Below are 19,615 nucleotides of genomic sequence, written 5' to 3'. Positions count from 1 at the left end.
CAGTCCTGGAGTCTGGGGAAGGCTCTGATGAGGGCTCTGCGTCAGAGGCAGAGAGGGGGCCAGGGCCGTCTGACAGTTGTCAGCTGCCTTCGGAGTCGGACATCAGCGAGGATGTAAAGCCACAGGTGGACAGTGAATGGCCCCTCCCATAGGGAATAAAGAGGAGCGAAGGGGAGGGGAGTTTGCAGGAGAAAATTAGTTCATTTGGGTGAAGATCTGTTCCTGCAGTCTTGCCAAGTATTGTCGGTTACAGTATGGAGTCTGAAAGATATCGGCCTGGCCACTCTCCAAGCTTGATAATTGTGAACTATTCTTGAAAGACAGTGGGAGAGGAAAGACTTTGCTGGAGAGGAATTCACTGTAAATTAAATAAAAAGGGGCGAGGACTCGGCTTTGTGCTGCTGAAGAAGCCTAGGTCAGAACAACTGGGACCAGAGATTTACTCTTCCAAACTTTTGGACTCTTACTGGAGTCCATCCTCAGGGAACTTCTGTCTCCCAGAATGTTTGCTGTGGGTTATTCTATATTCTATTCTAGCTGGCCATCAGCACCCCAATAAACAAATAAAAAGCCACACACAGCCACATAAATATTACGCATAGAATAGCCCCCACAAACACCTTCTGGCTAGAGAGAAGTTCATGGAGGATGGGCTCCAGCATGAGTCCAAAAGCTTGGAAAACTAAACCTCTGGTCCCAGTGACCAACCCAGATTGGATCCTGCAACAAAGTTCTTTAAAACTTCAGGTCTTTTCAAGTCTCTTTCTCTCTCCTTCGGTATTACCATAATAATCAACACCATAAACAACCGCTTTCCTCAAAGGTCACCCTCTTGTGTTGTCCACTCCAACTTTCTTGTCCAAACTTTCCAAAAGGTACTAACAATTTGGAGAATTCCCACAGCTGATTGGAGAATTCCCACAGCTGATTCCCAGATCTCCTACCTCCTACCTCCATCTGCATCTAGCCAACTTTCTCAGCTCAGGAGTGAACCTACATCTACCAGAACTTCAATTCCCAGAATTCCCCAATCAATACGGCCAATCCAGGAGTTGCAACTGTCCCATCCAGAGCTGGATGCTTCCCTGCCCACAGCCTACCTTTAACATTACTCAAGGAGCGGTCGCGGTCCATGAGCCCCAGCTTGCTGCCACTGCTGCTGTCCTTCTGACGGGCCACCGCCACTGCGATGCCAACGGGGAGATGTCTAACTTCCACCTCTCCTTGAGATCCAATGCTCTCTCGTCCAAAAGACTTGGCACTTTCGGGTCGTTCTGGTTCCTTCTTCAGCTGCTTGCCAGCTTGGTGGGACAACAGCTGCTGGAGCTTGGGTGAAGACTGTTGACCAGGGTCCAACTTCATGTTGCCCAGACCCCCAAAAGGACTTTTCTTGCCACCCCCCTGACGTGCCGATGCCTCCTTAGCAAAGCTCCCGCTGTACTTGATGAGACTTTGCATGGCAGATCCTTCCCCATGCGTGGGAGCGTGGAGGCTGTCTGCCACGCTCCGGCCTCCTACCACGGAGGACCTCTGCAGGTTGCTGGGTTCCAGGTAGGTTTTCTTGACCTCCTCCTCCACCCGATTGGCATGGTTGTGTTGGGCAGCCAAAACAGCCATCTGGGTGGTGGCAAAATTGCCCATTTCAAAAGGCTTCCATTTTTGTTCAGGAGGCTTCAGCTGTTGGCTGGGATCTAAATGCTGGCGGGAGGAAGAGGACAAGGAAGAAGAGGAGGAAGAAGAAGAGGTGTCCAAAGTGCCATAGATCTTCACTGCTTCTTTGCAGCCGGGTCTTTGAAAACGGTCCCGCTCGCAGGAGCGATGTTCTGCCTCCAAGCCAGCTTTGGGCAAGTCCTTCAAAGGGAGGTACTCCCTGTTTTCAGGGGAGTTCAACCTTGGCCTGTTCAAGAAGGTTTCTGAAGCCCCCTGTTTCTTCAAGACCATGGAGTTGGCCCTGATCACCGAATTTTTCTCCCGCAGGATCTCCATCCGCTTGGCATCTGCATGGATGGAGAACTCCTGAGCCAAAAGGTTACGAGAAGCATCCGTCAGACACCTCTCAGGGACCGCCTGCAAGACCCCAACTCGGGTGGCGGCAGGAACCTCCTTCTCCTTCAGTTTGGTGTTGTCCCGGGCTTGGGAGGCAATCTGAATGGGGCCGTTTCTCTCATCGTAGGCCTCGAGGGAAGGCACGAAGGTGGGCGCGATGACCTTGTGTTCCCTCCCGGACTCCTTGGCCAAGGGGAAGATGGTGTACATGTTGGGATGTATAGGCTGGGGAGGGAAGGCCGAGGGCGGGGGGAGCTTCCCTGGTTGAGCTGGAGAAGGACAGCTGCAGGCCACGTGCAAGGCGGCAACCGAACTCATGGCAGAGTCGACTTTCTTTATTCGATCGGAGTAGACGTAAGGAGGAGGCCTCACATTCTCATCGTGTCTGCTGAGGTCCTTGGGACAGCGGTCCAGCTCGGAGCCCTGGGCGCTTCCGGTCATGTTGCAGTTGCTGAGTGAAGAGGTCTGAAGTGGGTGTTTGGACTTTGGTTCTCCGCTGAAGACGCCCCGATTGGACAAGTGTTCCGCCAGGAAGGGAGACAAGCGTTCCCCAACCTTAACGGACTTTTCAAATCCGTTCGTTTTCCTCTCGGTCTCAGGCTTGGTGTCCTGGGTGAGGTCCACCACGCTGTGAGGCCGGGACTCCTCGCGTAACTTGGCCTCCTTCTTGGCCAGGGACAAGGAGAGGTCGCTTCGGTAAGAGCGGTCCTTCCCGCCGAGGTCTTTGGGGCCGTCCTTGGAGGTCCTGTGTGGATGCCCAAAGTCCTTTTCGTGGAGCAGGGTGCTGGAGGCAGGGTTGGGGGCTGCCCTGGACGGGGTGGCCTGGGCGTGCAAGGCAGCTTGTCCTGCGTGCCCAGCAAGGTAAAATCCATCTGTAAATCAAAGGGAGGGGGGGACAGCAGATTGAGGTCAATTCTCTTTGGTCACGCAAATCCAAGTGTACAAAACATTTCAAGGATGACGTGTGCTGACCCTAAAACATCCCAACTCGTCCCTACTTTACCAACCTACCAGATGTTTTTTGACCTTGGAACAGATGGTTTCAACCTCTAATTTGCAGCGAAAATGGCAAGGAAGGAAGGAAGGAAGGAAGGAAGGAAGGAAGGAAGGAAGGAAGGAAGGAAGAAAGGAAGGAAGGAAGGAAGGAAGGAGATGGAAATGAGAAGAGGGAGGGAGGGAGGAGATGGAAATGAGAAAAGGGAGGAAGGAAGGAGATGGAAATGAGAAGAGGGAGGGAGGGATGGAGGAAGGAAGGAAAGGGATGGAAATGAGAAGAGGGAGGGAGAGAAGGAAGGAGATGAAAATGAGGAAAGGGAGGGAGGAGATTGAAATGAGAAGAGGGAGGGAGGGAGGAAGGGAGGGAGGGAGGGAGGGAGGGAGGGATGGAAATGAGAAGAGGGAGGGAGGGAAGGAAGGAAGGAAGGAGAAAAGGGAGGAAGGAAGGAAGGAGATGGAAATGAGAAAAGGGGGGAGGGAGGGAGGAAGGAAGGAGATGAAAATGAGGAAAGGGAGGGAGGAGATTGAAATGAGAAGAGGGAGGGAGGGGTGGAGGAAGGGAGGGAGGGAGGGGATGGAAATGAGAAGAGGGAGGGAGGGAAGGAAGGAAGGAAGGAAGGAGAAAAGGGAGGAAGGAAGGAAGGAGATGGAAATGAGAAAAGGGAGGAAGGGAGGAAGGAAGGAAGGAAGGAAGGAAGGAAGGAAGGAAGGAAGGAAGGAAGGAAGGAAGGAAGGAAGGAAGGAAGGAAGGACAGGCTAACCTTTTGGGGTCTCGAAAAGGCTGTGCTGACTCAGCTGAGCAAGTAAGGGATTCCCTGTGCTGTGGGGTTCCAGGTGACTCAAAGGAATGTATGAGGGGTAGAGACCACTCGGCAGGTGGGAGAAACCTGAAACAGAAGAAAAATTCATAGGTCAGTTCAGGATTCAACAACACGCCCCCCCCACACACACACACACCATGTTGCTTTCTCCCTGCCCTTTTCCTTCCCCTCCCCCTCTAATTTCTTCCTTTTTTTCCCCCCCTTTGCTTTTTTGTATTTTCTTTCTAATAAAGCTCCATTAAGAAAGAAACCAGAGTTGGGCTGTTCAGCTTTCCTTCTGATCCTGCCTTCTCCCCCTCCCTTCCCTCCGTTTGTTTTGTCAGAAATGTAAGAGGCCAAAAAAATAAAACAAAAAATGATGGAAATGAACGGAGTTGGCCGTTAGCAACGTCATCCCTCTAAAACACCAACATTTCTGAAAGCAGCCGAGGAACGGAGACTGAACATTTGGCTTCCTCAATTCCTTCCGCCTTTTGTACTTGGGAGCCACCGAAGGGAAGTCCAAAGCCCAACGTTCTGCTTCTTGATCGATTCCCAACCCCAGGCACCAGCTGACACACCCCCAGCCCTCCCCGGTTCAGGAAATGAGTCTGCAGGTGCTCGCCATTTCCATCCGGCAGGGCATTAGGGGCTCGGGAACCCTTGAATTCGAGACGGACTCTCCAACGGCGGGCTTAGTGGTCAGAGTCACAGGCGAGGAAGTCAACCAGAGGAGGAAGAGCGGGACACGCCTTTGGGTCTTGATAAGAGAAGACCTTCAGCCCAGCCGAGTTGTGGTCTCGCAACCCAACCCGCAAGGAATAGGGTGTCCGGAAGACAACCCTTATGCAATTCAGAGAAGGGGGAACTTTCACTGAGCGGCTGTTTCGAAAACCCACAATTCCTTTGCAATCAAAGGAATAGAGAACAAAAAGGGGAAGGGGAACCCAATGCAAAAAAAAGTAAAAAAAAAATTAACATTATTCAACAACAACAGAGCATTGGTGGCGCAGCAGACTAAAGTGCTGTTAAGTAACACCAGCTGCCTGCAATTACTGCAGGTTCAAATCTCACCAGGCTCAAGGTTTGACTCAGCCTTCCATCCTTCCGAGGTAGGTAAAATGAGGACCCGGATTGTGGGGGCAATAAGCTGACTTTGTATAAAAAAGAACACTGCTTAGGGGGGGCCGAAAGCCCTACTAAGCAGGTATATACAAAAGTATGAAGGCTATTGCTTAATGCATTGTAAGCCGCCCTGAGTCTCCGGAGAAGGGCGGCATATAAATCGAACCAAGAAAGAAAGAAAGAAAGAAAGAAAGAAAGAAAGAAAGAAAGAAAGGAAGGAAGGAAGGAAGGAAGGAAGGAAGGAAGGAAGGAAGGAAGGAAGGAAGGAAGGAAGGAAGAAAGAAAGAAAGAAAGAAAGAAAGAAAGAAAGAAAGAAAGTCCCCCGAGTGAAGGTATCAGCTGAGTTTTAGTCTGGGTGACCCTTGGTGAGTTCTAGTCCCATTTTAGGTGTGAGAGCCAGCTGAGTGACTCTGGGCCAATGACCAGGAGATGGGGGAATTCTAGTCTAACCCTTAGATTTGAAAGACGAAGAGTTTTAGGGATGCTCTCCACCTTGAGTTTATTTATAGCAATAAACTTATTTTATAAAAGTAAACGAAAACACAAGATTTTTGTGAACTACCAAACCAAGAGTTAGCCAACCAGCTGGCCAAAATCTCTGCAGATCAAGATTTAGAATATGGTCTCTAAATATGGTGGAACGTCTTCCTCCGGCCAAAAAAAAAAGAAAGAAAATTCAACTTTTCTTCTGCAAACAACAAGGATGCCAAGGCATGTTTGTAAGATCAGAGGTGTCCCATTTTGGCCACTTTAAGACCTGTGGACTTCAATTCCCAGAATTCCCCAGCCAGGAATTCTGGGAGTTTAAATCCACAGGTCTTAAAAGTAGCTAAGGTTGCACAGGCCTGTTGTAGCTGGAAAAGCAGCGTTCCCAAATTTTCTCCTGTGTTGTGCAACACCACAACGAACCCTCAAAAGGGACATGTCTACTCCGGTTGTATCATCCTCTCTCTATAGTAGTAGATCTGACTTTCCGTGCTCCCAGGACACCCCAAGGGAGGAACCAGGAAGCAATTATTCCACACGCAAAACTGTCAGGAACCAGGGTGGCTTCAAAGGATGAACAAATGTTTGATAGACACACAACCTGACCACGAGCTACATTTCCTCGGTCATCCCTCCAACTCAAAACCACCCATAAGAGAACTTTGGAAAGGAATTCTCAAGCATACCGTGAAGACCCAAAGGTGCTTTTTCAAGAGTTCAGCTGGACTTTCTGGTTTTTCTTTGAAGACATTTCACTTCTCATCCAAAGAAGCTTCTTCAGCTCTTGGATGAAGAGCTGAAGAAGCTTGTAGGATGAGAAGTGAAACGTCTTCAAAGAAAAACCAGAAAGTCCAATTGAACTCTTGAAAAAGCATCTTTGGAACAACCATGACCTGGATGATGGAGAATCTCCATGGACCTTGAAGAAGTTCTGAAGAAGGTTCTTGGATGAGAAGTGAAACATTGTCAAAGAAAAACCAGAATGTCCAGAAAGGCTTTTTTTTCATTTTTACGAAATTTTGTTATTTTGCCCTCTCTGCCCTTCCTTTTACTTCTGGTCTTTTTATATATATATATATATATATATATATTGTTTTTCATGTTTTGAATAATTTGAAAAACACCCAGAGGCTCTGGGGTCTGGTGGCATTGTCATTTAAATAATAATAACAGGAGAGTCACACAACGGGTCCTCCTCCTTGTCAGCTCATGATGGGGTAGCAGCTCTTTGAAAAGTTGAAAAGTCTGCTTCTAAAGTAAAAAATAAGCTTCTAGTCCTTATTGGCTCTACAAAGTAAAGATTCCATACAGCATCCTAGCTAATCAGAATCACTGGGAGTTTGAGTGGCATATATATTTAGTCTATTGTCAGCTTATGATTGGGTAGCAGCTCTTTGAAAAGTTTAACCTCCGCCTCTAAAGGAAAAAATAAGCTTCTAGTCCTTATTGGCCAGTCTATAAAGTGAAGATTCCATACAGCATCCTAGCTAATCAGAATCACTGGGAGTTTGAGTGGCATATACGTTTAATCTATTATTAGGGCTGGTTTGCACAGTCAGCCAGATATATTTTGACTGGGATCTGACATTTTTGTCTACCTCTCCAGCCCTTCCCAAGGGCTGCGAGATAAGCAGATGTTGTTTAATAACATGAAATGCCGCAGGGTGATTATGAGGATGACTAATCAGCCAGCACGCCCGTTAAACAAAAACTCTTTCGGAAAAATAAAAAATAAATAAAATGAAAGGTAAACCGTCATACGTTGGCACAGAAGTCTTAACCTTTGGGGTCGCCAAGCTCTTGGAACACCAGCTGAAACCTCCTCAGAAAAATTAAATTAATTTAAATATACCGATACAGGAAGGAAGCCAGTCGGACTGAAATACAGTTATGAATTTTATTTTATTTTTTAATCGCAGTAATGACATCCGGTGATTTATTCGCCCATCAAACCAATAACAGGACAAGCTAGATTTCAAGGAAAGGTTAAGGATTTATTTATTTATTAAATTTCTATACCGCCCTTCTCCAAATAGGACTCAGGGCGGTGCACAGCCAAGATAAAAAACAAAGCATACAAAATTTAAGAACAATATTAAAATAATTAAATGTTTTGGCCGAAATTAAGATAACCCAATTTAAAATCAATTTAAAATTTAACTCAGGCCAGCCCAGCTTGTTGAAATAAATAGGTTTTCAGGGCCCGACGAAAAATCCGGAGGTCTGTTATTATACGTAACTCTGGGGGAAGGTTGTTCCAGAGGGTGGGCGCCGCCACAGAGAAGGCTCTCCCCCTGGGGGTCGCCAGCCGACATTGTCTGGCGGACGGCACCCTGAGGAGGCCCACTCTGTGCGAGCGTACTGGCCGGTGGGAGGCTATTGGTGGCAGAAGGCGGTCTCGTAAGTACCCTGGCCCTAAGCCATGGAGCGCTTTAAAGGTGGTCACCAACACCTTGAAGCGCACCCGGAAGACCACTGGGAGCCAGTGCAGCTCGCGCAGGAGAGGTGTCACATGGGAGCGCCTCGTCGCCCCCATAATCCCCCGCGCGGCCGCGTTCTGGACCAGCTGGAGCCTCCGGGTGCACCCCAGGGGGAGCCCCATGTAGAGAGCGTTGCAGTAGTCCAGGCGGGAAATGACTAGTGCCTGAGTGACTGTGCGTAGAGAGTCCCGATCTAGAAAGGGGCGCAGCTGGCGTATCAGGCGAACCTGATAAAAAGCCCCCCTGGCCACGGCCGTCAAATGATCTTCTAAAGACAGCCGTGCGTCCAGGAGGACGCCCAAGTTGCGAGCCCTCTCCGTGGGGGCGAGTGATTCGCCCCCAATAGCCAGCGATGGCGTCAGCTGGCTATATCGGGACGCTGGAAGCCACAGCCACTCGGTCTTGGAGGGGTTGAGTCGGAGCCTGTTTCTCCCCATCCAGGCCCGCACGGCCTCCAGGCACTGGGACATCACTTCAAGGGCATCGTTGGGGTGGCCTGGGGTGGAGATGTACAGCTGGGTGTCATCAGCGTACTGATGGAACTCCACCCCAAAGCCACGGATGATCTCACCCAGCGGCTTTACATAAATGTTGAACAGAAGGGGCGAGAGGACCGACCCTTGTGGCACCCCACAAGCAAGGTGCCTCGGGGTCGACCGCTGCCCCCCCGTCAACACAGATTGCGACCGGTCAGAGAGGTAGGAGGAGAACCACCGCAGAACGGTGCCCCCCACCCCCAACCCCGCCAACCGGTGCAACATGATACCATGGTCGATGGTATCAAAAGCCGCTGAGAGGTCTAACAGGACCAGGATAGAGGAGCAACCCCTATCCCGAGCCCTCCAGAGATCATCCACCAACGCGACCAATGCCGTTTCCGTGCTGTGCCCAGGCCGGAAGCCGGACTGGAGCGGGTCTAGATAGACAGCTTCATCCAGGTACCGGGGAAGCTATTGCGCCACCACACTCTCAACAACCTTTGCAACAAAGCGAAGGTTGGAGACTGGACGATAGTTAGCCAAAACAGCCGGATCCAGAGAGGGCTTCTTGAGGAGGGGCCTCACAACCGCTTCTTTCAAAGCGGCCGGCAGGACCCCCTCACTCAAAGAAGCGTTAACGATCTTCTGGAGCCAGCCTCGTGTCACCTCCCGGGAAGCCAGAACCAACCAGGAGGGACACGGGTCCAATAAACATGTGGTCGCGTTCAGCCGTCCCAGGACCCTGTCCATGTCCTCGGGAGCCACAGGATCGAACTCCCCCCAGATAACACTCTCAAGACCTGCCTCAGTCATCCCATCCGGACATACCCAGTCAGAGGCCAGTCCTTCCCGAATCTGAGCGATTTTGTCATACAGATACTGCACAAAATCCTCGGCTCGGCCCTGCAAGGGGTCATCCCGCGCTTCCAGATGGAGGAGGGAGCGGGTCACCCTGAACAGGGCGGCCGGGCGATTATCTGATGACGCGATAAGAGCGGCAAAATAACTAGATTTCGCCGCTTTTATCGCCACTAGGTAGGTCTTAATATGAGACCTCACCAGTGTTCGGTCGGATTCGGAGCGACTGGTCCTCCAACTACTCTCCAGGCGTCTTTTCCGGCGCTTCATCTCCCTGAGCTCCTCGGAAAACCAAGGAGCTAGGTGAGTTCGGTGCCGGGTCAGAGGCCGCAAAGGCACGACACGGTCCAAGGCCCCGGCAGCCGCACTATCCCAGGCGGCCACCAGGTCCTCAGTCGAGTCATGAGCCAGAGTCTCAGGAAATGGCCCAAGCTCCATCTGGAACCTATCAGGGTCCATCAGGCGCCTGGGGCGGAACCACCTGGTCGGTCCCGCCTCCCTGCGGCGGGGTGCAGCGGTTAGAAAGTCCAGTCGAAGGAGCGAGTGGTCAGACCATGACAAGGGTTCGATGACTATATCCCCTGTATCAAGGCCACTCAACCACTGACCAGAGACAAAAACTAAGTCCAGAGTGTGTCCACCCGTGTGAGTGGGGTCATGAATTAACTGAGTAAGGTCCATGGCCGTCATGGAAGCCATGAACTCTCGAGCCACCTCAGACGTTTCGCCGATAGACGGCAGGTTGAAATCCCCCATGACTAGAAGTCTGGGGGTACCAACCGCCACCTCAGCTATGACGTTGAGCAGCTCGAGCAGGGCCGTTGCCACGCGGCAGGGAGCCAGGTACGTGATCAACAAGCCCATCTGTACTCCACGACCCCACCTCACAAAAAGGGACTCACATCCGGCTATCTGTGGAACAGTGGTCTCCCTCGGATCAAGACTTTCCTTTATAATAACCGCCACCCCCCCCGCCCCTGCCCTGAGCTCTCGGCTGATGGAATGCTCGGAAACCTGGTGGGCACATATCCACGAGGGGAACCCCCCCCTCATGGCCCAACCAGGTCTCCGTAATACCTGCCAGGTCCGCTCCCCCCTCCTGAATAAGATCGCAAATGAGGGGGGCTTTATTTACCACGGATCTGGCATTGCACGACAGCAGCCGAAGGCTCGGGCCCTGAGAGTCTGAACAGCCTGGGATACGAGAAGGGCTATGGGGACCGGGGCGTGCCACCGCTCGAAGATAGCGAGTGCGCGCCCCCACTACATGATGCGGCCCCCTGCTCCCACCATATCTGCCCCTCCCACTCAACACATTGATAGAAAAGCCCTCGACAGAATGGACTCTGATGTCCCTCTTACCCCCGGAATCTGCACCCTCCGTGGCCCCACTAACAGCTGGGCCGGACCCCTCCCCCCGTGGGTTAACCCCCAAACCCACACAACCCTCCCGCCCCTTAAAATCCCTTAAAAATCTATCAAAAAGTTTCCCTAAAAAACCCCTTAATCCCCTTTTTGCAGCATGCCACCTCTCGGGGTGCCAAAGCCCGTCATAAAGGTAGGCCCTTGATAAAGTGGAGGGCCACACCTGCGAGAGGGGGGAGTCTCGCAGAATAAGAAGTTCTGTTGGCGAATACATCTAATCAATCAATTAATTAATCAATCAATCGGGGGAAAATCAATGGCCTGGGGGTAATCAAGATAGTCCAAAGTCTGGAAAGGATAACCAAGGAGTTTATTTTTCCCCACCGCAAATTTTAAAGCCCCTCCTGGACTGTCTCTAAGCCGAGTGCTACATGGTGCCAAGCTTAAGCCCTCCCCACCTCTCCCTGTCTTAGCCAATCCGTATCCTTTGCCCCCCCCCCCCGTGCCCCCATCTCCATCTGGCCTACCTCGCAAGATCCAGGTAAGCAATTACCACCTTCGTGTATATACGGTAATATGCTCCCTGTGCTCCTCTTTGGAGAAAGGGCAAGATGTAAACACAATAAAGGTAATTGCTTAATTGCTTAATCATTTTAAACCCAGAAGAGTTAATCGGCTAAAAGACGTCTTTAAGCAGTTGGCAAGGCTGGTGAATGGGTGGAGACTGGAGTGTGAGAAGGGGGAGAGAGAGAGAATGAGAGAGAGAGAGAAAGAGAGCAAGGAAGAAAGGGAATGATAGAGAAAACAAGAGGAGAAAGAGTGAGAGAGACAGAGAGAGAAGAACAAGAGAGAAAGAGAATGAGAAAGAAAGAGAACAAGAAAGGGAGCAGAGAGAGAAAACGAGGAGAAAGAAAGAGAGAGAGAGAAGAAGAGAGGGAAAGAAAGAGAACGAGAATGAGAAAGAAAGAGAAGAAAGAAAAAGAATGAGAAATAAAGAGAGAGAACAAGAAAGGGAATGAAAGAGAAAACAAGAGAAAGAAAGAGAATGAGAAAAAGAGAGAGAAGAACAAGAGAGAGAGAAAGAAAGAGAGAACGAGAATGAGAAAGAAAGAGAACAAGAAAGAAAGAAGAGAGAAAGAATGAGAAATAAAGAGAGAATAAGAAAGAGAACGAGAAAGGGAACGAGAGAGAAAACAAGAGGAGAAAGAAAGAGAGAGAACAAGAGAACGAGAATGAGAAAGAAAAAGAAAGAGAAGAAAGAAAAAGAGAGAGAATGAGAAAGAGAGAGAAGAACAAGAGAGAGAGAAAGAAAAAGAGAGAACGAGAATGAGAAAGAAAGAGAACAAGAAAGAAAGAAGAGAAAGAATGAGAAATAAAGAGAGAGAGAATAAGAAAGAGAACGAGAAAGGGAACGAGAGAGAAAACAAGAGAAAGAAAGAGAGAGAACAAGAGAACGAGAATGAGAAAGAGAAAGAGAAGAAGGAAAAAGAGAGAATGAGAAATAGAGAGAACAAGAAAGAAAGAAAGAAAGAAAGAAAGAAAGAAAGAAAGAAAGAAAGAAAGAAAGAAAGAAAGAACGAGAGAGAAAACAAGAGAAAGAGAAAGAGAGAGAGAGATTCACATGAGGGGCCTTCTGACTTGCAACTTCGGATTCAGCCCTCAGCTCCCTTCTCCTCCCCACCCCAAATTTGCTCTTCATCTACGTTTACAATCTAGTCAAGATCTCCAGGAACCCATCAGATCTTCCATTCAGCCATTCCCCCGGCCCCCCAAAAGCTCTGGTTGATGGACCTGGCAAGGTTTCGCGCCGGATGTCAAGCCATTCAATGCCAGGGTTTCTCTCTCTCTCCAGGTCACCCACGGCTGAGTTTCCACACGCACCTCCTTTGCATTCAAGGTGGAACCCAGCCAAAGAGAGCCCGAGTGAGTGACAAAACAGCCACACCCACCTCTGAAGGTGTCCCCGCTTTCATTAAAACACAAGCTGCAATGGAGACAAACCCTACTTAAGTTATTCCGGGAAGGTTGAGCAAGAACTGATGCAATGGGAAATTCCCCATTTGCAATCAGAAAACGCCAGCAGCCACCCATCTGCTCTCCACAGACCGAGCTTGCCAAATTTATCCTCCACAAACATCCAAAACCTTCGTAGCCAAAAAAAATGGGAAACCGCATCGCCGCCTTCTCCAGGAGATGGTGAAGGCAACCCACTGGGCGACGCTTCCTTCGCTCCGAAAGCAAAAAGCGGAGAAGGCGTTGGGGGATCCCCTTCCAAGAAGTCCTCTTCAAACTTCTCCTCCCTCCTGGTGACCGAGGAATGGATTCGGATCACGGGGGGGGGGGGGGGTCTGGTTCTCTTGGTTGGAAAACGAGCGTCTTAAAATGAGACGCTGAAGCCCATGTGGAGAACTGTCTGGAGAACCTTTGGCCACTTGAAGAGGTGTGGACTTCAACTTCCAGAATTCCCCAGACAGTTTCGCTGGCCGGGGAATTCTTCTGGGAAGTTGAATTCCGCAATCTTCAAGTGGCAAAGGTTCACACAAATTGGTCTAGATAAGCTTAAGGATCGAATTAATTCTAGACTGATATTACATGAAATGAACAATTTCCTTCCCTCCTTCCTTCTCAACTTCCTTCCTTTCCTTCCTTTCTCCCTTCCCTCCTTCCTTCTCAACTTCCTTCCTTTCTCCCTTCCTTCCTTCTTTCTTTTCCTTCCTTCCTTCTTAACTCTTTTCCTTCCTTCCTTTCCTTCCTTTCTCCCTTCCTTCTTTTCCTTCCTTCCTTCTTACTCTTTTCCTTTCTTCCTTTCTCCCTCCCTTCCTTCTTTTCCTTCCTTCTTACTCTTTTCCCTCCTTCTTACTCTTTTCCTTCCTTCCTTCCTTTCTCCCTCCCTTCCTTCCTTCTTTTCCTTCCTTCCTTCTCTTTCCCTTCCTTCCTTCTTTCCTTCCTTCCTTCTCTTTCTTTTTTTTTTTAATTTGATTTATATGCTGCCCTTCTCCGGAGACTCAGGGCGGCTTACAATGCGCTAAGCAATAGCCTTCATACTTTTGTATATTTATACAAAGTCAGCTTATTGCCCCCACAACTGGGTCCTCAATTTACCTACCTTAGAAAGAATGGAAGGCTGAGTCAACCTTGAGCCTGGTGAGATTCGAACTTTCTAATTGCAGACAGCTGGAGTTAAATTTCAATGCATTAGTCTGCTGAGCTATCCAAGCTCCTGGATTTCCCTTCCTTCCTTCTCTTTTCCTTCCTTCCTTCCTTCCTTCCTTCCTTCCTTCCTTCCTTCCTTCCCTTCCTTCCTTTTTACTCTTTTCCTTCCTTCCTTCCTTCTTTCCATTTTAATCCCTACCACTGTAGGCAGACCTTTTTCTGTATAACCACAATGTGTTTATTTGTTTGTGTGTCTGTCTGGTAGCTGTTTGCGCTGCCTTATTAAAAATATTTTTAAAAAACATTACACACTCAAATTAAACAAGGAAAACAAAGCTCTCGCCTGCAAACTTCCTGCGAGAGACTGTACCAAACCAACAGAAGTCTTTTTGCAGTCTTTCAAGACTCAACCAACCCCACAATGTCTTTCTACTTGGGTAGCTGAAAATAATCCAGACACCATTTTGCCACTCACTACAGCTCTTAGAGTTTAAACCTTCTCCTCCTCCACCGAGATTACGCTCCAGGATGGTTTCCCAGTGAGCGGAGGAAGAGCAGAGGCCTTCAGAATAATATGCAAAGGTTTTTCTGCTCTGGTGCATTGCCAGGGTTAGATTTTTGGGGAGAGAAGGTTATGTCCTCTTCCCACCATCTAACCATCTTCTCAAGGCCAAGGACGGTTTAGCTGAAGGACAGGAAGGAGCCAGCTGCACCATGTCAGGCTGCAGCTCGGGGGAAAAAAAAAATGTTTATTATATAGATTTAGCTGGAAAAATCTAGATTTGACTTCTTTATCTTGGAAGAAATAATTCCATACTCTCCGGTTCCAGCAGAAAATTCTTACTACTACCTTTCTCCTAGTAGTTCTTCAAGAGCCCCAACAAGTCATTTGCATTTTATTTTGTCATTGTTTGCCATCTGAAAAAATTCACCACATACGGGTAATCCCCTAATCCTCGGCTTTCAAGAGTTCGTTTAGTGACCATTTGAAGTTACACCGGCACTGGGGAAAAACTGACTTATGACCCTTTTTCACACTTATGACCTTTGCAGCCTCCCCCAGAGTCACGTGATCAAAATTCAGATGCTTGTTTCACATTTATGACAGTTGTAGTTTCCCCGGGTTACTTTTTGTGACCTTCTAACAACAAGCCAAGTCAATGGGGAAGCCAGATTCATTTAACAACCGTGTTACCGACTTCACTTAACAACTGTGGCACGAAAGCTCACGACGTGCGGCAAAACTCACTTAACAATTGTTTCACTTAGCAACACAAAGTTTGGGCTCAATTCTGGCCATAACTCGAAAACTCCCTGTATGATCTTTTCTATGGATAAAACAATCAGTTTCACCCTCTCTAATTCTTTCTTTCTTTCTTTCTTTCTTTCTTTCTTTCTTTCTTTCTTTCTTTCTCTTTCTTTCTTTTCCTTTCCTTTCCTTTTTTTTGCCGTGGGAAATAATGTATATTTCAGTTTCTACCTATGAATCTTTATAAATGGTCACCATTTATATTAACCCAAGTTACAATTTATTTATAATGAGAGGCCTGTTTTCCCACACCCTAATTTCACCCTAGTGAATTTGCATGCGGTCTAAATGGGAAGAGGATATGCAGGTGGATATATTCAGCCTTACACCTTCACTCGGGCCTTATCTCGTTTTGCAAACCACATCCTGCCAAGCCCAAACCATATTATGATGGGGCAAAGCACAAAGCAAACCCTTGACATGTGGACTAGCACCTTGCTCAATCACCTCCATAAGGCTGGGCCAGGAGCAGAGATCTAGCTACAAGCTAAGGCAGATTTCTCTCTCTCTCTCTCTCTCTCTCATTCTCATTCTCTCTCTCTCATATTCTCTCCCCCTCTCTCTCCCTCCCCATCTCTCTCCCTTCGTTCTATCTCTCGTTCTTTCTCATTCTCGTTCTCTCTCTCTCTCATGTTCTCTCTCTTGTTCTTTCATTCTCATTCTCTCATTCTCTCTCTCTCATGTTCTCTCTCGTTGTTCTCTCATTCTCGTTCTCTCTCTCTCTCATGTTCTCTTTCTCTCTCATTCTCTCTCTCATGTTCTCTCTTTCCCTCCTTGTCTCTTTTGTTCTCTCATTCTCATTCTCTCTCTCTCGTTCCCTTTCTCATTCTCTCTCTCGTGTTCTCTCTCTCCCTCCTCATCTCTCTCCCTCGTTCTCTCATTCTCATTCTCTCTCTCATGTTCTCTCTTGTTGTTCTCTCATTCTCGTTCTATCTCTCTCTCATGTTCTCTCTCTCCCTCCCCGTCAATTTCCCTCGTTCTTTCTCTCTCTCTCTCGTTCCCTTTCTCATTCTCTCTCTTGTGTTCTCTCTCTCCCTCGTTCTCTCTCATTCTCATTCTCTCTCTCATGTTCTCTCTCTCCCTCCCTCCCTGTCTCTCTCCCTCATTCTCTCATTCTCGTTCTCTCTCATTCTCTCTCTCCCTCCCCATCCCTCCCCCTCGTTCTCTCTCTCTCATTCTCTCATTCTCTCTCCCTCGTTCTCGTTTTCCCCTCTCTCCCCCCCCCATCTCCCTCTCTCTAAATTCCAACAGCCAGCTCAAGTTCTCCTGACATAAAGCATCGCCTGTTTTTCCACGGCCGTTTTTCATTTCTTGAAAAGTTAACATGAAGAATAAATACTGCCTTAGCAGAGCCCCAGAGTAACACAGCTCTTGTTTTTTTTCTGTTTTACTCCACCTCCATCCCTCATCAAATGAAATAACCCGGCTTCTAAGTTTAGCAACAAGGTTTACTTGGCCAAGCTGTTTGCAAGCCGTGGTTTAAAATAATTCAGTCCTCACAAGCGGGGCCATTGTATTATTCTAATTTTTTTTTTTTTTTTTAAGGGCGGCTGCTAGCTTTGATAGGCCGATCCAAAAGAAAGTGTATTTTCTCCCTATAAATAGCACATACATCATCATCAAGACAAGAGGAGCAAGAATCTGAGGCAGGCTTTTTAAAAACCTTCGATCGTTTCAAATGCAAAAAAAAAAAAAAAAGAACGAAAAGTCCATTCTAAAAGTGCAATATTTATAACACTGGCCTGCAATTAAAGACCAGGAAACACAGACCAAAGAACAATTGGCAGGAGAGGAAATTTGAAACAAACAGATCAAAATTCTCCGACGGTCTAATATCCAAGGATATACACACTAACACACTGCTGAAATTCTGCAGGGCTGCAAAAGCATCTCTTTTTAAAATATACATACATACATACATACATACATACATATATATATATATATATATTTGCTTTGAAGTGCAACCGATTTAAATCCTCTGGCCTCATAAGGACTAGAAACCTAGCTTTCTTTCCCTTGTTTTAAGAAGCAGATCAGGCAGCCCAAAGCACAATGGATTACTGAGTGTTTCTCAAACCTTGGCCGTTAGGAGATGGGTAGACTTCAACTCCCAGAATTCCCTAACCAGCTTTAAAGTAACCAAGATTGAGAAAACACTGGATTATACTCTCTCCCGCTTTCATCCCAGCACAATGAGGACGAGAAACATGCTGTGTTGTTTGTGAGGAAAGGGCAAAATTCTGCATACCTTAACTTTTGAAAAAAATGTCAAGGAAGTTGCAGGAAATAAGGTGACAAGAAGATAGCCAACAGAAATAATAATAATTATTATTATTATTTTATTCATTAAACATGAAACTCAGTCAACTGAACATTTAAAAATGGATCATAAATACCACTGACTCGTGCTAATGGTTGATACGGGTTGCTGCCAGCGTCCTAGGTATCAACCAAGTACCTTCATTAAGTACCTTCATATTATTATTATTGTTGTTGTTGTTGTTGTTGTTGTTATTATTGTTATTGTTAATCTTTAGTGAGATTCACAGCCTTTGAGGCTGGTTAATAGCTTAGCAGCTCGAGTCCTAACCAAGGATCTAGGAACTGTTAAGGTATCGTCGGAGGATGTAAGCTGTTATTATTATTGTATTTTTGAATGTTCAGTTGACTGAGTTTCATGTTTAATGAATAAAGTAAATAATAATAATAATAGTGAGGTCCATGGTGCTCTCTAAACTGGGTTATTTTCTTGCAGACGTTTAATTACCCAGCTAGGTAATATCATCAGTGCTAGGATGATAGAAATGGTAATAATAGAATTCAGACTGGCAGGCACCTGCCACAAAACAACCCAGCCTTAGCAATTGTCAATAAGAAACATTTGTTTTTTTTTAAAAAAAGTTTGGATAGGGGGTGTGGCAATACCTGGAGACAGCAGAAGACAAGAGAAAGAGCCTTGGTGGTGCAACAGACTAAAGTGCTGTTAAGTAACACCAGCTGCCTGCAATTACTGCAAGTTCAAATCTCACCAGGCTCAAGGTTGACTCAGCCTTCCATCCTTCCGAGGTAGGTAAAACGAGGACCCGGATTGTGGGGGCAATAAGCTGACTTTGTATAAAAAAGAACACTGCTTAGGGGGGGGCCGAAAGCCCTACTAAGCAGGTATATACAAAAGTATGAAGGCTATTGCTTAATGCATTGTAAGCCTCCCTGAGTCTCCGGAGAAGGGCGGCATATATAAATCGAACAAATAAATAAATAAATAAATAAATAAATAAATAAATAAATAAATAAATAAACAAACTGCAGAAGTCAACAAAATACAAAGACATCAAGTAGAAACAGAACAACGGTGGCAAGAGAAAGCGAAGGCCAATAGCGATAGGCGTTTTGGGTGCAATCCCCCCAAAAAACATCTGGAGCAGCCCTTAAACATTGTCCGGCATTGACAAAACCATCATCGGTCATTTACAAAAGGCAGCTTTACTCGGAACAGGCTTACATCCTGCGATACCTTTAACATCATTCAGCCATCCCATCTGCCAGAAGACTTCCGGAGGCTGGAAACTGTGTTTCCTGACTTCCGGTGGGCCCAGAAAACCCAAAAATCACGCATGCATGCCAGAGCCCAGCTCTCATGCCCACCAATATGGCGGTTCACCATCACGGGTATAGGGTTTCCTGCTTGAGCAGGGGGTTGGACTAAAAGACCTCCCAGGTCCCTCCCAATTCTTTTTTTTTTTTTAGTCTTGGCAAAGTTTGCGATCCTACACAAATTCCAATCGACTCAGAAGGATGCTCCTTTCTGAGCCAGGATAGAACAGCCTTCCAAAGAGATAAATTCGTGTCTACGATCCTATGATTTAGCTGTTCAGGAATGTCCCGTTTCCCTTGGCAAGTCCTTCTAACTTTCTAGCCTGAGCCACAAGAGACTCCAGCCACAGCTGTGCACAGCAGATGGACAACGGAGTTTCTTAAGGGACAGAAAATACGGAGGAACAATTCGTAGGACTGAATACATAACATATTTTATATGTTAAGTTTTACCATGGCTGTTCACCGCCCTGAGTCCTGTTGGAGAAGGGCGGTATACAAATTAATTAATTAATTAAATAAATAAATAAATAAATAAATAAATAAATAAATAAATAAATAAATAAATAAAATACAGGCAGCCCTCAAGCTTACAACGGTTCGTTTGAGTGACCGTCCGAAGTTGCAACGGCGCCGAAAAAAAAGGGACTTACAACCGTTTTTTTTTCGCACTTACAACCGCTGCAGCGTTCCCCTTGGAAATGTGATCAAAAACGCTCAGCAATCGGTTCATACTTATGACGGTGGCAGCGTCCCCCGTTTTGCGACCTTCCGACGAGAAAAGTCAATGGGGAAGACGGATTCAACTTCACCGCCATGTTACAAACTTAACGATGGCACTGATTCACCAGGAAAGGTCGTAAAACGGGGAAAACTTTCACTTAACGGACGTCTCGCTTTAGCAACGGAAATTTGGGGTTC

The 19,615-nt window shown here is 47.2% G+C and overlaps 1 protein-coding gene across 1 annotated transcript in view; it reads right to left on the bottom strand.

Annotated features, from left to right (window-relative positions):
- The window catches only part of TNRC18 (trinucleotide repeat containing 18), a 77,668-nt gene that overhangs the window by 46,710 nt on the left and 11,343 nt on the right, over positions 1 to 19,615 (bottom strand). The window contains exons 3-4 of the mRNA XM_070955269.1: positions 3,804 to 3,929; positions 1,101 to 2,918 (exon numbers count right to left, since the gene is read on the bottom strand). Coding sequence (XP_070811370.1) covers positions 1,101 to 2,918; positions 3,804 to 3,929 — 1,944 coding nt within the window. The remainder of the gene's footprint in view (positions 1 to 1,100; positions 2,919 to 3,803; positions 3,930 to 19,615) is intronic.

The sequence above is a fragment of the Pituophis catenifer genome, unplaced genomic scaffold, assembly GCF_029215685.1.
Source record: "Pituophis catenifer annectens isolate HBS135680 unplaced genomic scaffold, rPitCat1.0.hap2 SCAF_16, whole genome shotgun sequence".
Lineage (NCBI taxonomy): Eukaryota > Metazoa > Chordata > Lepidosauria > Squamata > Colubridae > Pituophis > Pituophis catenifer.
The sequence above is the reverse complement of the archived record's forward strand: the minus strand, read 5'-3'. Positions and strand labels throughout refer to the sequence as shown.